The sequence below is a fragment of the Anguilla anguilla genome, chromosome 18 (assembly GCF_013347855.1).
Source record: "Anguilla anguilla isolate fAngAng1 chromosome 18, fAngAng1.pri, whole genome shotgun sequence".
Lineage (NCBI taxonomy): Eukaryota > Metazoa > Chordata > Actinopteri > Anguilliformes > Anguillidae > Anguilla > Anguilla anguilla.
The window spans coordinates 8,863,819-8,883,741 of NC_049218.1; the positions used below are offsets into that span (position 1 = coordinate 8,863,819).

The following is a 19,923-nucleotide window of genomic DNA, read 5'->3' on the forward strand; positions in this document are numbered from 1 at the left end:
AATCCGTTGTGGGGGAGGGGGGAAAGGGGTGGTGGGGGGGGGGGGGGTTGGGAACCCTGCTGTTTGCGTTTGCTGACGGTCTTCAGGTTGCTCCAAGGCAAACACCCCAGGGGCAGGAACCCGCTGTGAGCGAGGACAGGAACACCGAGGGGGGGCTGGGAGGAGCGTGCGGGGCCGGGTTCGGCGCCACCAACATTTCGTCTTACTGTGAGGGCTTTTCTTAGCATGGGATCTTTTCTTACTGAGAGATCTTTTCTTACTGTGAGATCATTTCCTGCAGACAGATCCTTCCTTACCTCTTCAGCTACTTCAAATCAATTTACAGAGACAGGCCCCAAACCACCCCATATCAACATCCTGCCCAGAGGAACTTCACAGAAAGGGGCCCCCAACTGACCCCAGAAGAGTCTCCGACCCTGAGGCACGGTACAGAAATGGGCCCAAAACTGACCCCAGACCAGTGTCCGACCCTGAGGCATGGTACAGAAATGGGCCCAAAACTGACCCCAGACCAGTGTCCGACCCTGAGGCATGGTACAGAAATGGGCCCAAAACTGACCCCAGACCAGTGTCCGACCCTGAGACGCGGTGCAGAAGCGGGCGCAAAGCCGAGCTCCATGGGCCTTCGGCGGGAGAGTTTTTGTTTGTTTGCAGCCGGTTGCCAAGCGACACTGCCGAGGCAGGAAGTGCAGCGCTTGCCTCGGTGGTGGCGATTCCCAGGAGCCTCCTGGCATTTCCTGCGGTCTCCGTGCCTGATGCTGAGCTCACCTAAAGGCATACGTTGTCCCGGCGTGTGTTTTTCGCCGTCCGCGTCAAACGCTTTTAACAGACGCGTCACGTGCTCTCCTCTCTCACTGGCCCACTAGGTGGCCAGACGAGCTCAGAATACTCTCTCACTGTGGCGCACGGCACGCCTCACCTCACAAGCTCACCAGCTCGATCACTAACTACAGCCTAACAAACTCTTCTTTTGTGTACATGCAACTGCCACCATAATGATGAGATTTTTAAAGACCAATTGAAAACATTTCTTTTTCTAACTGTGCTTTTTTTTTTGGTAATCTGTATATAACTGACTGGAATGTGCTTTGACAGTATTTTTTCAGGTTTGCCTTCTATAACTGTTCACTGCCCCGGGAAACCTTGGTGTGCATTCTGCTGCAGAAAAATAAAACCAGATGACTGACTGCGGGCCCTGGTTTTCTTAGCATTCACACAGAAACTACCGACTGCACAAAAATTACACATCAGTATTACAGCCACCATATGATGACTTAACAAGAAATGAAAAGAGGATTCAAGTAGCAATGTCATGATTGTCCGTTTGGCCATTATATATATATAAGCCCGGGGTGTGAAGTTATCAGGCTGCAAGTGACTCCTTCATCAACCGTTTAAGGTGTACAAATATCACAAATATGTGATTAGAATGTTCTTAACTGAACATTCTAACGCCGATGCAACAACCATAACTGGTAACTGAAAGCAATAGTTCTCAGTTCTAGAACACTAGCTTAGAACGCTGAAGAAACATTCCAAGAAACCTACTCTTCAAAGGGTTACAGATGACACGAATGTAGTTATGTCGCCGGCTTCCGCGCGCGGCTCTGAATCATCTGATAGGTCAGTGATGACGCGGTCTGTGGTCAGCATGGCCCACCACTCCAACACTGACGTCATCACAATGCGCCCACATGCTCAGATAAGAGGAAGGCTTACAGAATGCTCCCACCATCAGACTCTGGAGAGCAGCTGCAAGAGATCATACACATTCTGACATCTCTCGCAACTTCATATTCAATTCAGCTCTATTTCATTTTATTTGTATGGCACTTTTTTTACAGAGACGCTGTCACAAAGACGCTCTACTGTGGAAAAACTAAAGAAAACTGGGCAAAACCCCTCCCCGGTGGGAAGAAAAACACTCAAATGGAGGCGATAAAAATACTGCCCAATGGGAAGAAATCCGAAGAGGAATGCAGTTATGGAGGGGGGAAACGGTAGCACCATAGAGGCAAAAGCAACGCAATAACCACACCCTAATATGGTGTATAAATTATTGCATTACCAACTGCAGAAAGACAGACCCGACTGGGTATTCTTAATGTGTCATTAGGGCAGAACTCCGGATCTAGGCTCAGGTTTACACCGTCTGTGTCCAACATGAGCGAAGCAGTTTAACTGATCCTAGATCAGCGCTCCTACGCAGAGATATTTTTGTGAACACAGGCGCTGACTATTACCCAGGCCTCCGCACAGCTGTGTTTAATATTTGAGGTGTTAGATGAGAAAAGGTAACTGTACCGTACTCACATCTATGAAGCCCAGCCGCAATGCCAAAGGTCACAGCACCCTCACCGAGAGCGAGGTGTTGTTGCCACCCTGATTGGACCATCCTTTTATTTTTTTTGAGCCATAAAATGTGCAGATAGCATCCAGTTGTGTTGTCTGCAACAGCTGCTTCAGCTGCGCAGTCTTCTGACCACCTGAGTGCTAGTCTACGCTGTGTTCAATTAAGAGAAAGCGCTGCACACACACACACACACACACACACACACACACAGGTATACCAGCTTAAACACACTCATACATACACATACTGTATACACACACACACAAGCTTACGCACACTCACACATACACACATCAGCTTGATTTCATTGTGGATGATGGGAAGTCATCTCCCACAGTGCAATGGGGCGAGGTCTACTGCCTGCTGGGCTCGAAGGACTGGTGGATGCCGTTTTGACAGAGATCTGACATCACTGGCTCAAGATGAAAAACAGAGCAAAAGAGAGCAAGAAAGACCAAGAGACAGATAGATAATAATAAACAGAGAGGAGTGGGGAAAAAAGAAATGGAGAAAATCAACCTTTACTCTAGTGCCTTGAGGCAAGGTAGACCTCCCCCCCACCCCACCAAAGAAAAAAGGAAAAAAATATAAAAACACTTCCAACAGCCCTCTGGCCCCTATGTGGAGTCAGCACATCAACACTATAAAACCTGAGGGGTCGAAAGAGAGGTGCAGACCATGAAAACATTCTGCTCTGTGTGTGTGTGTGTGTAGGTGAGGGGGGAAATCTGTCCCTCTCAGCAAACTCACGTTCTATACGTACTGTACATTGTTATGTAACACTTACATAACTGTGCAGTATGGGGCAGCTTGTGCTCCTTCTGATCCCTGCTGTGGACTCCAGACACTCTCTTTCTTATTGGGCTGTATGTATGGAGCCTGGTGGTGCCCAAACATTAGCCAGTCAGAGGGGGGAAACAGAGAAGTCAGTCTGTCTTTCCAGTGTTGTGTACTAAAATGTAAACTGTTTTTAAATTGCCAAACTGAGCGTTAGGTTTGAGGTCAGGTGATTATTCGGGGCTTTTGAAAACGCCCGGCGATTTTCTGAGCTCAGTTAACAACTGGCCAATCCGCTGTCGACGCACGCGCCTCTCAGAAATTCGCTGAAACCGTCGAACAGTTCCTGCGGGTTTTCGAAGGGGTTGACGTCTCAGTGGAGAGGCAGTATTGGAACGGGAATGCCACATGGCCCCTCCTCTTCCTCACACAGACGGTCTTTTAAACGCTTACGACGTAGGCCGGGCCCCAGGCGTTATGCACTTCCTAAATCGCTCCGGAGAAAAGCGCCTGAAATATGGCTCAGCCATGTAAATGTAACTAACGATATTTTAAACATGCAAAATCACTCCCGTTCGGGAACACAGTAAATTACACAGACTGTCCAAAATAATGTAGGCCTACAATTATGTACACAGAGATAAACATTAAACTAAATCTAAGTTGGGGATAGTTCCTATAGTTTGCCCCGCGGGCTTCTTCTGTACCCAGGTTGAAAAGTAATGTTTAAAAGTCTCTAATCTTATTTTACATTACAAATGTCCCAGGTCGGAGACCTTCAAAGACGCACGTAGCCTATATACAATATGGTGGTTTATCGCCCAAGTTTTACCCCCGTACGAAAGCAGGGAAATACCAACCAAAGAGGCCTTACAGGGAGCCCAGAAATTCAGCCTCCTCTTCAGCGTTAATGGAGTTCATTGTTAGGGCCCAGGCCTATAACGTTACAGCGATGGAATCAGGATTCCTCATTACTGGAGCCGGAGTTACGGCTGCGGCAAATCCTCCAACGAAAAACGGGGGTCCTGGTATGACGGCACGGAGGACTGTAACTCAATCCAGTGTAATGTCGAGGTCACTAGCCTTCACCAGTCGAGTGAACCGCAGAATTCAGAATGGCAACGGTAAGCCGAACGGTTCAATAGGAAGTCAATAAAAAAACATGCTCGGTTTGCCGTGACAGAGCAAACAATTGCATCCTACTCCGTGCGGTAAGAGAGCAGGATCTGCTGCACGACGGTATTGACAGAAGTGAGGGTTGGCAAACACCTTATTGTTGACTTAGCTATTAACTCAGGGCCTTTAAGCTCTGCGGTGACTTTACATGGCTGATAAACTCAGCAGATGACTTAACACTGCCGGATAAGGAAAAGAAAATCAACAGAACAAAGAGCGAAGGGCCACAGCACATAGAGGTGGGACAATAGCACAGATTGTAACAAGTGAGCAAACACCACCCCCTGCCGGTAGAAAGGTATTATACAAGTTAGAGTTCTAATTTAAAAAAAAAAAACTTCTGTGTGAAACTTCTGTATACATACTTAAGACGTGTAATTGCAGATAAAACCTAAACTAAATATGTACAAAACTATTTTGGTAATAAATCAGCATTTTTTTCTCAAAATACAAATCAGCAATAAAGTTCAGTATTTACTATGGAAATTAGCTGAAAAGGACTCGGCATTTGGCGCATGACGTCACATATAATGGACCCTGACTGCACAAAGGCATTCTTATCAATGCCAGTGAAATCAATAGGTGAGTAGGTACATCACTTAGACAAACACATTTTGAGGAAAACATTCCTAATATTTTGTGGAAATGATAAAGCGTGGAAAAATTATTTTCCAGTCCATCATTTTATCAAAAATCGATTTATTGGTTCTTTACAGCCACCAGCCACTAGCTCCGCATTCTTGCCATTGTAACATACCATCTCCCCACTGCTGAAGTCAAAACATTCCTACATGAATCAATGCCTCCTCCTGGAGCCCGACCTACACATGCTCATGATTCATCAGGAGTGACGCTTGTTAATTCGAAAAAGCATATCCCTGGAATTTGGGAGAACCTTTCCCACAGTCCAACCAGGTGAAGGAGTGTAGCACAGTGGGTAAGGAACTGGGCTCGTAACCGAAAGGTCGCAGGTAAGGACACTGCCGTTGTACCCTTGAGCAAGGTACTTAACCGGAATTGCTTCAGTATGTATCCAGCTGTATAAATGGATACAATGTAAAATGCTATGTAAAAAAGTGTAAGTCGCTCTGGATAAGAGCGTCTGCTAAATGCCTGTAATGTAATGTAAAGGTAAAGCTCATAGAGCAACAAGATAATGAGAAACCTGGTCAGACTTACAGCACCACAAGCCTACAGCCTGACCAGTGAAAACCCTGTTGATGAACAAGACTATTATTGTAAGCAGCAATTAAAAAAGATAATGCACATCTAGAATAAAACTTGTACTACCCACATTCTTTTAAAAGAGGAAAAAATGCAATCACAGATAATCACTGGTATACTGAAAAAATGACATCTGGCTCTTGCATTTGGAAAGTAGAACATTTATTGATTATTGTAATTCTTTTTAAAAATCTACAGACTCACTGCAGGGGAAATGCATGCAGTCATTCACAGAATTTCTATCAATTAGAAATACATTCAATTATCAAAAACACTAATTTGTCAACAAACTATCTTAGAAAGTATCACAAATTATTTACTTCTGTAGTGCTTCTTTTAAAAAAATGTTTATGTTGCTTTCAAATTGCATTGAATTACCTGCATTTATATTTGTAAAAAAAAATTTAAAAAATGCAACAAACATTTTTTGGTCAATGTTTTCACAGGTCTAGGTCTAAATCAATGACAGAAGTGATATAATAAAAAAAGCATAAACATACAAACATAAGACTGTTTAATGCACTGTGATTTCATACAAATGACAGCATCAACACTGTGGGGGATGGGAGTGGGGGGGGGGGCTGAGAAGGATGACTAAGCTGACATCACTCCCATCGTTGGTGGAGAGGGGGGTGTTCAGGCTAACAAGGTTCAGACTGAAAACAGCAAAGGAAACAAAACAAGGAAATCAGGGTTTTTTTGTAGCGATTCTCCTCTTCCACTGATTGATAATGACAAAAGGAAGGGGGGGGGGGGGGCAGAACTGGTGTTGAGGCTAAGGTGGCAGCATTAGTGCTGGGTTTAACAGACTGAAAATGAGTAGAGTCATGTGACCTGTCAGGTCATGTGAGGCAGGCGTGGAAGAAACACACAGATGACTGTTCTTCCTGTAAGGGAGAGTCTGACCCAGTTCTCCCAGCCTGTATTGCTTTCCTGTGGCAGGTCACATGGTGGGAGGACTTCCCAGCTTGCATTGCTGCCCAGTGGCAGGTCACATGGTGGGAGGACTTCCCAGCTTGCATTGCTGCCCAGTGGCAGGTCACATGGTGGGAGGATTTCCCAGCTTGCACTGCTGCCCTGTGGCAGGTTATAGTGGGAGGATGTCCTCCTGTTATCAGTGTCTTTATGAGATGGAAATTAAAAACACAGCAGACAAAGGTGTACAGTGCAGAAAAAAAACAAGCAACAGCGGAAGGGAAAAATGGCCACACTGGCATCTAGCTGGACCGTGCCAGTGTCGGCTGTGGGGTGTAACTGGTTGCACTGTCCCCCCCGGCGAAGGGAGAGACTTCAGTCGGCGGATTTCAGTCTGTGTCTGATCGCACACCAGCGCCCCCTCTGGTCAACTGGGAGCACTAGGTCTGCCTGTACAAGGCACTCATGAAGAGTCCTCCTCTGACTCAACGTCTGCGGGAGCAGAGGAGGAATGTAGAGAGGAAAAAAGCCGCGTGCATGTCCGCACGCATCTAACCCGACAGAGGAGGTTGCAGGGATGAGCAGGCACAAATTGGGAAAAAACAGGAGAACAAAAAAAAAAACTGGCCATTAAGAGCACAAAATGGCTGAGTCAGTCTTCTAATCTACCCAAACTCTAACCTTAATTTACTTACTAAATGAGAGGGTAAAAATGCTAAATCTGCATTTAAATTCACAACTCAAGGACAAAAAAAGCATGTGGCTGTAATATTAAATCCAGGCTGTAACAGGATAAATGCAAAATTATTTCAGATGAGGTTCTCTGTACTGTAACGTTTATATATCCAAAAATTACCCGAGGAGTAGAGTAGGCAAGTGTAACTTTATGCTTATGTATGATGTACTTTCGCACACATTTCATGGCACACCAATGGTAAAACTGTCATATTTACAGTTCAGACAAAATGCAAATTCGAGTCCAGGCTGGCCTTGAGAGAGCCTCTGAAACTCTGTATCCACACAGACCTTCACAGCAAAAAATTATTTCTGTACGAGTTCCTTTTGTTAGAGGAGTCAGGAGTGAGTCACTCATTTCCCTTTAAATTGGAAAAAGAAGAGCTACGAAAGCAGTTCTTGCAGGGGAAAGGCTTTTAAATGCTCAACTTTGAGTGCCGATTGTCACACGTGTGACATGATTACACAATGGAATATTTTCTTATTCCAGTTTTTCCAAATTTCCAAATTAATTTTTTTAATTGATTAAAACATGAATTCAGGAAATTTCAGGCAAGAGTGCCAATGTGCCACATGACAATTCAAGTTTGATCATTTCAGTATCTGTGTTCCAGTGGCACCATCAGTCTTGGCAGGAAAACATCACAAGGGAGGCAGTGGCCACACTTGTAGTGATTGTTGGTCACTCAGAATCTACAGTAAATGTGAACTGTAATAAGGCACTAAATTGTTGCAATATACCGCAGGTATAGAAAGCTTTTTAGACACACAAAATTATTCGACTGTTACTCTACAGTTTGTGGTCCCACTATTGTCCTCTACTAAATGCTTATCTCCATTTTGTATGACTGTCTGAACTTGGCCTCACAATTAACACCGAACACCACCAGCCACTGAGTTTTTTATGCCTAACTGCCTGATCCATACGATCGGAAAACAGGCCCTTTTTTTTTGTTTTTACAAGAGGAAGTTTCCAGAGTCAAGGAGAACCTCAGGCACAGGTACAGAGAAGCGGAAAATTCCTTTAAGACTAAAGCCAACACGGAAGGCCGTTCTGGCCCCCGAGCCGGAAGTCGCGGCCGCAGACGGCCTGGCGGTACAGCCGATCCCGCCGTTTAACGGGCCACGGAGGAAAAGCAGATGTACCTGGGCGGGAAAGACCCTCAAAGTCAAACACTCCTTTCTTTGCAGATTATCCGACCAATGGTTCCAAAGGCGTGCAGCAAGGCAAGAAATGAAAAGGACCAGAAAGATCCACAGTTCAGATCATTAGTGGAATAACATGGGAACGGCCATAAGAACTGATTACCGCTACTGGTGCACTGACAAAGCACTGGCAGGTTTAACTCCAGTCCTGGAGAGCCAGAGTGTCTGCAGGTTTAACTCCAGTCCTGGAGAGCCAGTGTGTCTGCAGGTTTAACTCCAGTCCTGGAGGGCTACAGTGTCTGCAGGTTTAACTCCAGTCCTGGAGAGCCAGAGTGTCTGCAGGTTTAACTCCAGTCCTGCACAGTGGCAGTGTCTGCAGATTAGGTCTTGGTAACGAGGTGGGTGGACTCTGTAGCCAATAAATTACTTAATTTCTAAACCCATTTTAATCCCACTGATAAAATTGTAACTGCAAATACAACAAAAATAAATTTCACATGCTTCTCCTGGACGCTTCTTTGGCGTTACAAAGACAATACAAATCGTGCACAGACATGCCTGGGGAAATTTGGGACGAAATGGGTTCAGTGCTGAAGCGCTACCAGGAAAGCCAGTGACACAGGGCTGGGAGTTTGAGATCCCAGCTACAGAGCCGACAGAACGCAATACTCCATACCCACAGCCATGAGCTGCGGGGGACATGACAGGTGTGTGAAATGTGCAGGGTGTGGAGGGGGGGTAAAGTGTAAACTTGTGAGTGTGTGAATGGGGGGGATGGGAAGCGGGGGGGGGGGGGGGGGGGCGCAGGTTTTTGGGCTGGTGACCTGACCCCATGGGGAGGCAAACGGTAGGTCACGTGATTCAGATCACATGACCGCCGTTAGTTGCTCTTCAGCAGCTCAATGCAGCCCTGAAGGAGGGAGACGTTGTTCTGGAAAGGAGGAGGAGCAACGAGTTAAGAACAGTAAGTAGAATCAGGTGTGTTAGTGCAGGGCTATAACAAAAGCCTGCACCCACACCAGCCATTTTCAGACAAGATTGGCCACTCCTGCTCTGAACACAAGCACGCAAGTAATAAATGTGTGGATGTCAGACCTTTTTTAACAAAGGAGACATTTTGGCTCCAGACAGCAGACACACTGTAGCAGACTATTACAGTGGTGTGCTGAAACAGATGAAAGTTCAGAGCCTGCAGCTGGAGCTGAACTGGAGTGTATGTGTGTGTGGCCTCAATACACATGTATACCCAACTGCAGTCTACATCTATACCCCACCTCAACACACACCTACACTCCACCTCAACACACACCTATACTCCACCTTCAATACACATCTATACCCCGCCAGGGCATTATAAGAAGATAACTAGATTTATTGATTGAGTGACTGATTGACGAGTGATCGGACAGAGAGTGCCACACATCCACGCGCACCTTGGCATGTTTGATCTCCAGTTCGGCCAACTCGATTAGATTCTTCCGGAAAGCCACCACTCTCCTTCCCTTGAAACTGGTGAGCTCTGCACAGGAGAAAAACATCTGTTGCTAATTTTGTCACAAAAAAAATAAAACCAAAACTTGCCCAGAAGCATTTCTCCATGACAGTGGAGATAGCGCTGGTTATTAAATGACAGCAGCCTGCCCACAGCCTTATGGTTTTCCACTATTTAGAGTTCACTAAAGGCCCAAAACAAACAAATATATTTTTGCCATATCTTTTAACATAAAGAAAATGAACACCACCTTTGCAGGACAGGCCAATGAGAATGGCATTTTTAGACATGGGAAAACACAGTCGTAATTTAATAGTTCAACTGATGAATCCGCTAAGGTACTTTGCGGTTTAATTGAACTGCCTATTTCCTTCAGCATGAATTTAACTGAACCTGGGGGAAAGAGTGGAGCACTAAAAAATGGAGCATTAAAATGTTCTTATTTCCTAACAGAGCGCATTACATTACATTGCATTTATGGCACGTGGCAGATACTTTTGTCCAGAGCGGCTCTTAAAGTGGAAACACAGCTAGCACAAACTGTTCTCACAATGTTAAAGGTTTTGTCAGTGTTATAACATGCACTGCTTCTACACGGCAGCAACACTGCGTGAATGTTTTGTGTTAGCTGGTGTGCCATCAGGAGCGCCACACAACAGCAGCACAGCAGAGAAGGCACAGTAGGACCCATCCAGCTAGCTGCACGCAGCTGCCCCATGATTATAACTGCAGACTGTGAACTGAAAGGACGTCCCTGGCCAGCAGCGGTACCTTTCTTGCCAGACTCGGAGAGCTTGTTGAACTTCTGCAGGCATTGCTGCTGGTGCTCCTCAGCCTGGGCCACGTCTTTGCTCTTCAGCCGGGCCTTGTCCAAGGCCTTGTTGGCGTTCTCGTAGTCGACCAGAGCACGTGCGCGCCTGTATAAGAGGTCCTGAAGGAAACGCACCAGCTTAGCTTTTGAGGCCCTCTTATCTGCATGTCTACACAACAGCAGCCCGGGGAAAAATCAACGAAACTGAAAGCTAAGGCGGTTTTTCTGGTGTGCCAGTGAAAGGCTAGTCTGTGGCTATTTTATGGTCCCATAATGGAACCACCTCTTTTTCCACTGAACTGAAAGCTGAAAGGTTTTATCAGAAATATGAGAAGACCATGGCCGAAAAGGGCGGGGACTGTGTCCAGTGCTGATCTGGGGCCCATTCCACAGGTACATTGAAGAGTAGGTTTTTTGTAATTTTCTTTCCCTCCAAAATTCTAAGTCAGTGTTCTAGAACTCTGTTGCTTTCAATTACCAGTAGTGATTGTGACAACAGCATTAGAACGTTCAGATAAGAACATTATAATCACATATTTGTGATCTCGCACCGTAAAGGGTTAAAGAGGGTAGGCCCTTACCTTGGCAGCCTGGATGTCCCTCATGTAGTATCTCAGCAGCTCTGTCAGCTTCAGCTCCTGATCTGAGGCCACTCGGCCCTCCACTTTCTGTCAGAACACCAATGACCTTAACCAATCAGAATTACGCCATGCACTGTTTTAACCAATCAGAGGCCTGCGATATGCTGGTTTAACCAATGAGAAACATACTATTCATGGCCTCGACAAACATAAAAGAGGCCATCGGTGGGCTTCACTAGCCAGAAATATTCCACGACCATCCAACTGGAAGCATGCCATGAGCGGTGTTAACCAACCAGAAGCACAGCATGCACCATCTTAACTACCAGAAACAAGCCACACACAGGCATAACCAATTGAAAAAATTCCATGCATGCTTTAACCAATCAGAAGCATGGCATGCACAGCCTTAACCAACCAAAAACAAGCCACACACAGGCATAACCAATTGGAAACATGCCACAAGCATATCATGCACAGCCTTACCCTGAGTTTCTCAAAGAGGTCGGCCAGCTTTTCCAGATGCCTGAAAGAAGATCAAATAATGAGCATTTTCTCCTCAATCCATCACTGTGGTATTCAGGGAGAGGAACGTTTTTTATTCTACCGTCACATTATGCCAGTCAGTATAACTCAATACATGCTTCCAGGCAGATAACTGTAATCGTTGAGCAACTGAAAGAGTTATGTCTGTTGTATGCCCAACACTGTGGTGGGGAAGCCTATCTCCGCTACGCAGGCCACTCCAGCTGTTGTGTCGGATCTGAATGATTACCAGTGAAGGGCATCCGTTTCCTGGAAACCTGTGCGAGGCAGGTCAGCAAACACATTCAGGACAAACAGCGAGGGAAAGGCCAGGCCACAGTTCACAGAAACTTCAGGAACACACGCTAGACCGGAAGAACTCACTGTTTCAGCGCTGTGTTGTCATCAGCAGAAAGGCTGTTCAGCGTAGCAGAGACGTGAATGTAATCGTCAGCCACATCTGAGGAGCGAAGAACGAGACAAGAACAGTTCACAGCACACCCTTATAGAACAAATGTCCAGTATATAGAGTAGGATCACTCTCACACGCACATTCACAGTCCTCCAGTAAATGCAGTAGATCCAGACACACACACACACACACACACACACTAACTGATACGCACACACAACATAAGCACACTCCAGTTCATGCGGACTGAGCTTTCATACTTTTATGACAGCGGGTCATTTTCTCAGCTTTGGCTGTTGAGTCCTTGATTTTGCTGAAGTAATCGAGCAGGAAGGTCTTCTCCTGGTCAAAGAACTCATCAACTTCCTGTGGGGGCAGACAGACAGAGACTCTTGCAACTCTAGCACAAATGCCCAATAGATGGGAGTACTACACCGTTTGGGGAACACATATGTAGGAATTGTATAGCACACACCGCAAGAGTCCCGATAAAGCCACATTTCTCAGAGCATTTTCATTTAATAGCATTGTGTAACGAGCACTGGCCTGGAGAGGTGAGGCGGGAAGCAGTTAACAAACCTTTATCCCTGAGATGATGACCTCATCCGCGGTCTTCACCATGTTCTTGAAGAAGCCGCCGAACATCTCTTTGGCGTTCTTTCTCCGCACGGTCAGCTGCACCATCACAGAAAAGTAATGAAATACTTTTATATCATATATATACTTTTATATAGAGAAAAATAAGAGAAATAACACACAACGCATTAGTGCTATTTCTGTAGAATACTGTCATGTACATACCTATGAACTTAATGAAAAAAGGAACAAAGAGCGGGTAAGTTCATTTGTGCATGGGCAATCAAAGTATTGTTTTTTTAAAGTAACAACTGTTTTTAAAGAACCCGCAAATGTTTGTAAAGGCATGAGAGCTTGCATTAGCTCATTTTTCACTTTACTAGATAAAATGGATGAAACACCATTTTACTGAAAGAATAAATATGCATGGGAACATCAAAATTATTTTTATTATTTACAAATGTTTTTATTAAATCACTGAAGCAGAACTGAATTTTTTTTAAAACTATATTTCTACACTCACATATTTCTGAGGATCAAAATGCAAAGCTATTTGCTCTGTCAAATTGAAACAGAATACAGCACAGGACAGATACTGTGTCAAACCGGATTGTAAACATTCACTCCGTCGGCAGTTAAAAAAGCAGCGACAAGACAGCAGGCCGCGATTAGCGCTGATATCAGCAGGAAGTATCCGTCCACTTTGCACTACATTTCCCCCTTTACAACATGCAAGACCAGCGCTTTAACAGGAAGTCCATGCACCAGGCACAAGGCCTTTTCCCCGACTTCCTGCCCTGGGTGGGCACTCACGTCCTGATCGTACTCCAGAAAGATCTGGAAGTTGCGGTCCGTGCTGAGGATGGGGTGCGAGGACAGGCGCTGGAGGAAGATTTCGTGGACCTGGACAGTCTTCTTAAACACCGCCAGGTACTCACTAGGAAAGAGCAGACACAGGTGAAATGCTAAGAAAAAATCACCATCTAATTCGCTTGAACCAGTTAAATTATTTTACTCTCCACAGCAAATCACAATGACTATTGCAAATGAATGCTGGTCCACCCATACATGGGAAAATTAATTCTCCATTCACCACTTCCAGGTACCCACAGGGAAAGAGCAGGCACTGCAAGGTCAAACAGGGTTCACTTCTGAGAGCGCTGAAGATGTTAGCATTGTCCCTGAAACAGCATATCAACCCGTAAAATTGGTCAAATATACACCGCGCTAATTTACGCGATCCAACAGAACTCTCAGCCAAGCTGGCATTCTGAGTTCATTTACTCACCATCACGCGATGCCTTCTACAGTAGTCTTTACAGTAATCTTAAAAATAGTTGAAGAGGGAAGTACTCAAATGATAATAATACTTCATGTGGTTTTTAAGGGCTCTTTCTTTCCAATCATTCAGTTTTAGGGCAGCTGGTGCCTCATCTTAAATTTGAAGAAAAATGTATTAAAAAAAGACCATACATAAATTATTATTTATGTATGGTCTCCCTCTGAGGATTATAACTCATTGTTTGTTTCCGTAGATGTTTCTCCTCTGAAATGTTAGGCTTGCACTTGTTGCGAGGGCTTTTATTTTGTTTTATTTTTTGGCCCCCGGAGACCTTTGTGCAGCTGGGGGGTATGTGTGGGGAAATGTGGGCGGGCCTTGCTCACGCTTCCAGCTCCTGCTTCATCTTGGTGTACTCCTCCTTGGTCATGGAGGCCTCGCCCTCCCCCAGCTTGTGCATCTTCTCCCGCGGGCTCTCGAAGTCGGGCTTGGGGGGAGCCGGCGGGATCTGAGTGGGGAGGAGGAGGCGGAGTCTGAGAGCAGCCCGCGTGACCACGGGGGCGTTCTGCAGACGTGTTCGGACACGCTTGGCCACGGGAAAACCGAAACTTCAAAATGCAAATAAGCCAGAGGGGACATCGCTCGTAACACAAGACGCCACTGATTACACAACTCCACCCATGTTGCAAAAGGGTGGGAGGGTGCGTCTGGATCTTTTTTTAAAAACCCTGCTTAGCGCTAAACTCTGGTGTACACGACACGGCGTAGTAACACCGCTGAGGTTCACTCCTACAGGTCTGTGAGATCAGCTCATATGGTTTACACCCTGTTGTGGAATATTTGCTCTGTCGCTATAGGCTGGAGGACCATGTCAGGCCACGCCAAATGGCACGGATGTTACTTCCAGGATGTTGTGAGCAGTAATGAATCCTGTAGCCCAGTGTTTCTTAAACTACGGGTCGAGACCCAAAATGGGTCAGGGAACGATATGAGGGGGTTCCCGGAATTAACCCGTAGTCCACTGGGCTATGTGGGCACGTGCATTTGACAGGTCCCTGAAAGGTACTACATTTCTAACGTGGGTCCTGAAGTGAAAAATTTTGAGAACCAGTGCCATAGCCAAAAGACTCACGATGAGGCCTGCGTAGTCCTCCGTCTCCACCAGTGTGTCGTGCAGCCAGATGAAGTCCTCGTGCTGCCGAGGCACGGAGAAGTCTGGCTTCTGGAAGGTTCCCAGCGTTGTCTGAGTAGAACAAAGGGAAGAGAATTCTATCACACTTAGACATATTGCCCAGTCATGTTCCCTAACCAAAGAGCTCAGGTAGTGCAGTTGGCTAGCACTTGGATGGGTAGACCTTTCAGAAAATAGATACATTTTTAAAAGGTTCAAGCTAAACCATTTAGAACCAAAGAAACTGGGATACTGTGCTGTAGGAGGATGAGACTCACCCGCTCAGAGAAAACAGTTTTTACATGTGCCTCCAAGCATGCAAGCTATCAACATTGCACACTCAGCCACAAGAAATCCTAAACTGTCCTTGCTAAGAAAACACTTGCAAAATGATAATAAATAGATAATGAGCTAGATATGTGATTAGACAACACAGTCTGGTCATCGATCGCTGCAACGTTCACACAGAAGACAAAAATTTAACCACGTTTGTGAATACAAAATAAGGATACTTACTTTACATCTGATATCAAGTCGGCCAAAATGGCAAAAGAACACCCGTGATCAGAGAGACATCTGAGCACGCTCTGTTGCTCATGCTGAAGGGCTTTACCTTGGTGTGGACGGTGAACTTGACCTTGTCACGTTCGCAAAGGGCATCGGGAATATCGATGAGCAGAGAGGCATCGCTGTTCAGGTCTACAGACACGGAGCGAGCCTAAGACAAAGGGACAGAAGGTCATTAAAGCCTGTCTTTACTCATATTCTATTCTTTAATATGTTGTTCTGTGTCCTTACTGTTCTTTAAATGTGACAGTAAATACGTATTTATTGTATGTATAATTATTCCTTTTTGTACAATCATTTAATGAACCAAATTAAAAGATACTTTTCTCAGATACTTCCTGTTTGGCTTACTAAAACTCAAATCTCAGAGAAAATGTTTTTTTCTCTTGTGCCAGCAGCCACTAAACTTTCCCGCAGAAAGTACTCATTTGTGTTAGAAACTCAAGAGGACCTGACTGAGCACTATGGTTCTACACAGAAACACACAGAGGGAATCGCCCCATGGCCAAAATGGCCTTGCAGTGAGCTTTGTCAACTGAGTGCTCCACTGAGCCGTCTGCGTTGCCGCTACACGTCAAAGTACAACTAATGTGAGCCACCCTCCCCACAAACAGGCCAGGTCGCTTCCTGAAGGAAAAACCACAGATTCTTTCGTCGCACCAGATACTTAGCTCCATATTCTTAATCTTGAAATGCCCCCGACGCTTAATATTTAGTTACTGGAAAACACATCAAAACATCAATGAACATTTCAAGAATGTTCTGAAAATGTAGTGAAAATCCAGATCTGTTAAACATTCTTAATTTTCCTAGTAACACTAATGACCTTCCACAGTTCAAACTGGTTTTTTTTTTTTATAACAGGTAGCTTATTACAAAACTAAATGAGGTTTGAAGACTGTTGAGAGAGATATTATGAAACACCAGAATGGACAGAAACAACAGCTCTGTCCACACACCAATCAAACGCTGACATGCTCACAGAGAGTGTAACGTGCGTCAGGGAAAAAAATGTTAAGATATAAGCAATACTGAAACAATAATTCCTTAAATATAACAAATTAAATTCTGATTGGAGGAGCTACATATGGCCTCAGGCTCAGAACGAATTTCTACAACTCCAGATGTTCAACTCCAAATGGTCCTTAAAATAGCTTAAAGCTGCCAACCTCCCCTACCCACATTGCCCTGCTTTCACCCCCACCCCCCTCCCCCTTCTGAAAAAAAGAGAAAAAATAACAAATTTGGGCCTTCACTTTAGACTTTACACTCTTACTATTCTAAACCCTGCCTGGACCCAGTTTGAGGAAAATAACAGTAAAATACAATGCATTTTTGATCTGTTACACATGATGCAACACCAAATAAATGTTAAACACAATGCATCCATCTATCTCTGTTGGCAGAAGATGTATGTTTAATTGTTAAAACTTGATTTTAACCAAATATGGCTGATCAGGAGAAAAATCAGTTTGTACGTTTTTCACCATGTAAACTGTAATCAGTTTCCTCATGTCTGACAGAACGCAGCTTTAGAATGATGTTCAACAGTTGGGTCTCTAGCACAGATGTAAAATTTTACATGCGCTGAGGTACTGATTAAGGGAAGGAGATCAGACTGGGGCCCAGGTGAAAGCTTCCCTCAGTTCTACAGCAGGCCTCCAGAACTGCGTGATCACACTGAGAAACAGGACCAGCCGTCGCCTAATGTCACGTACACCAGTCAGGACTTAAGCTGCCACAAATCATCACAGAGAAAAAATGAACATGAACAAAAAAGCACAGAAAGTGAAGCACAGGACACAGGAGATGTGGAATGGAGCAAAGGGCATGTGTGTAACGTGTGTGTGTGCGTGTGTGTGAGCATGACTGTGAGTGTGTGTGTATGTGTATGTGTGAGAGAGTGTGAGTGTGAGTGTGTGTGCATGTGTAAATGACAAGCAGACTGAAATTATGAATCTGAAGATGCTGAGAGGATAGTTAGTCCTCTGGCTTCAATACACTGTGGTGAAGCACTAGCCCAAGGCTGCAGAGTCAGCAAAAACGAGTCTGCAGATAAGAGTGGAACTCCCCATTTCCTCTGGAATGTCTCTCAGGAAACTTGAGACAAAACTCCAGAACCCTTACAGTGGATGCCTCTCATACAGCCCAGTTAACTGTCACTACCAACCAATGCAAAACACAATACAGCCCAGTGATGCACTGACTGAATTAGTACAATGCAAGGCCATGAGGCATCAGACCTGCACTGTCCAAGACTCACCAGCCTGACTGTGGATCAAATGTGTTCACAACATAAATACTGGTCTCCATACAGTTTATAGATGAGAACCTTTAAAACCAATACATACAAAATATGAAGACAGCTCAAAGCTCACTGCCAAAAAAAATGGTTACTTGAAGTCAAGAGTATCACAGAAATATGTAGTTAACCTTGGAAATGCAGGTTAACTAAAATTAAGCAATAAATGAGATGACTCTTGAAAATCCATCTTTCTGAAGGACTAGAAAATCAGTAACTCACACTGTAAATTTAACAATGCCCACTACACTTTAAACATTGGTGTACTACCGCAGATTAGCAGTTTCTATTGTTCTTTAACTACAGAGACCAATAAAATGATCAACTGACAAAGTGTTCTGGAACGAAGTGGTAAAAATACTGGTAGAGTAGTGTAAGACCAGGTGAAGGCTACACAAAGCTGTCAGTTACCCGTGGACAAATTAACATTTGAGTAACATTATGGACTGACATACTGTAGCCTACCAAATCTACTCAGTCTTAATGAGTCTTCCGGGGAAAAATAAAATAAAAACTGGGGTTAAACGTATGTCCTGATGAAGATAAACACAACTACAGCAATTTCCGCGTTCGATAGTTCTTTACACTTGGACATTATTTCCAAGTCAACATAGCGTCAAAGAAACTCAACCGGACCTTACAGATGTGAGACTAATTCACTGAATGTAGTACTTAGTTACATAAGGAAGCAAGATGCTAAGGAACCTGGACAACCTGCATGCACTTCATTCTCCAAAAACTGCATTTGACAGATAGCTTCTGTTAACTACTGAACGTTCAACACTGTAATATTCAACAACATTGTTACACTACATTTTCAAATCAGAATGTCGTTGTTCCGATGGAAAATGTTGCAGCTCTGGTAATAAACCGTAACTTAAAAGGGCTTCAAATGTTAAATCACTTGAGTCAAAACGTTGCCAGCTAGCTAGTGCGGAAAACGTAAATGTAGCGATCGTGTTTGGATTTCAGGCTAATGTTAGCTAATGGTAGAGCTCAGTGTGCACTAGTAATATGAAATTCCGTTAGTCTCGCAGACGCATACGTTTTTCAAAATGATATGTACAACAGCACTATCCGCGGATAGCTTATTAGCAACAACAAAAACTCGAACAAAAAGTCTTTGCTACTGGTTCCAACTCGTGACACGTATCTTGCAAAATGCAAGCTAGCTGCTGGTCACTAAATTGATTGGGGAAATTATATAAGCGAAAGCCAGCACATTACGTAAACTTGGTAATTATTTGGAATATGTTTTTCGGCACATACTGTTTCTTGAAAAGAAAATAACATCAAATAATTTCATTTAGCTACAGCTCATTTACCAGGTTATTTAATAGCTAGCACGCTAGCAATCTTGCTAGTTTGGATGAGGCATACACTCACCTTTTCTTTCTCGTTTTCTTCAGGTGTAGATGCCATGCTTCGAGTAGCAGTAAACCTATCTAGCTAGCTAGATAAGTTTCCGAACAACAGTTTACAGGAAACTCATTAAATTCCGTTAATGTATTTAACTAATATGTCCAATTGACAGACTACGACACTAAGCCACCCTCCCTGACACTTGCCACTAGACTACATAACTTCGCACTGACCGTAAACGTTTCTGATTGGACTATGCGAGGTTCTATCACCTTTTCCTGTTACGTTTTCTGCTTATTAATACAACTGTACGAACTGTGGGTGTCTTTTTGGATCAGAGTGGTCGGTGGTTTCCAATAATCACTTCCGATTGGTCGATTAATCACGTGTTTAAAGGTGTATTATGGTTTATGTAGTTTTAATGAATCTCGTGAAGTAACTGTGAAACCGTACGTGTCGAGACAATAAAACTACAAATCCCAAATATTTATTAACGTAATACAGGCCAGGGTAGGTTGC

At 44.4% G+C, this 19,923-nt stretch overlaps 2 protein-coding genes across 3 annotated transcripts in view; both read right to left on the minus strand.

The window, feature by feature from the left end:
- Positions 1–4,486, minus strand: part of rrbp1a (ribosome binding protein 1a) — a 57,757-nt gene extending 53,271 nt beyond the window's left edge. For both annotated transcript variants that reach the window (XM_035400789.1, XM_035400787.1), the window contains exon 1: positions 3,991–4,486. The gene's annotated coding sequence lies outside the window, so the exon portion shown is untranslated. The remainder of the gene's footprint in view (positions 1–3,990) is intronic.
- A 1,189-nt stretch (positions 4,487–5,675) lies between these two features.
- Positions 5,676–19,697, minus strand: snx5 (sorting nexin 5). Its single transcript, XM_035400514.1, has 13 exons — positions 19,429–19,697; positions 15,787–15,891; positions 15,135–15,245; positions 14,389–14,510; positions 13,537–13,660; positions 12,727–12,822; positions 12,408–12,513; positions 12,120–12,195; positions 11,697–11,736; positions 11,211–11,297; positions 10,590–10,749; positions 9,760–9,845; positions 5,676–9,257 (listed from the first exon to the last, which is right to left on the minus strand). The coding sequence occupies exons 1-13, from the start codon at positions 19,462–19,464 to the stop codon at positions 9,207–9,209; spliced, it is 1,200 nt and encodes a 399-aa protein (XP_035256405.1). The 5' UTR covers positions 19,465–19,697; the 3' UTR covers positions 5,676–9,206.
- Between the last annotated feature and the right edge of the window lie 226 nt (positions 19,698–19,923).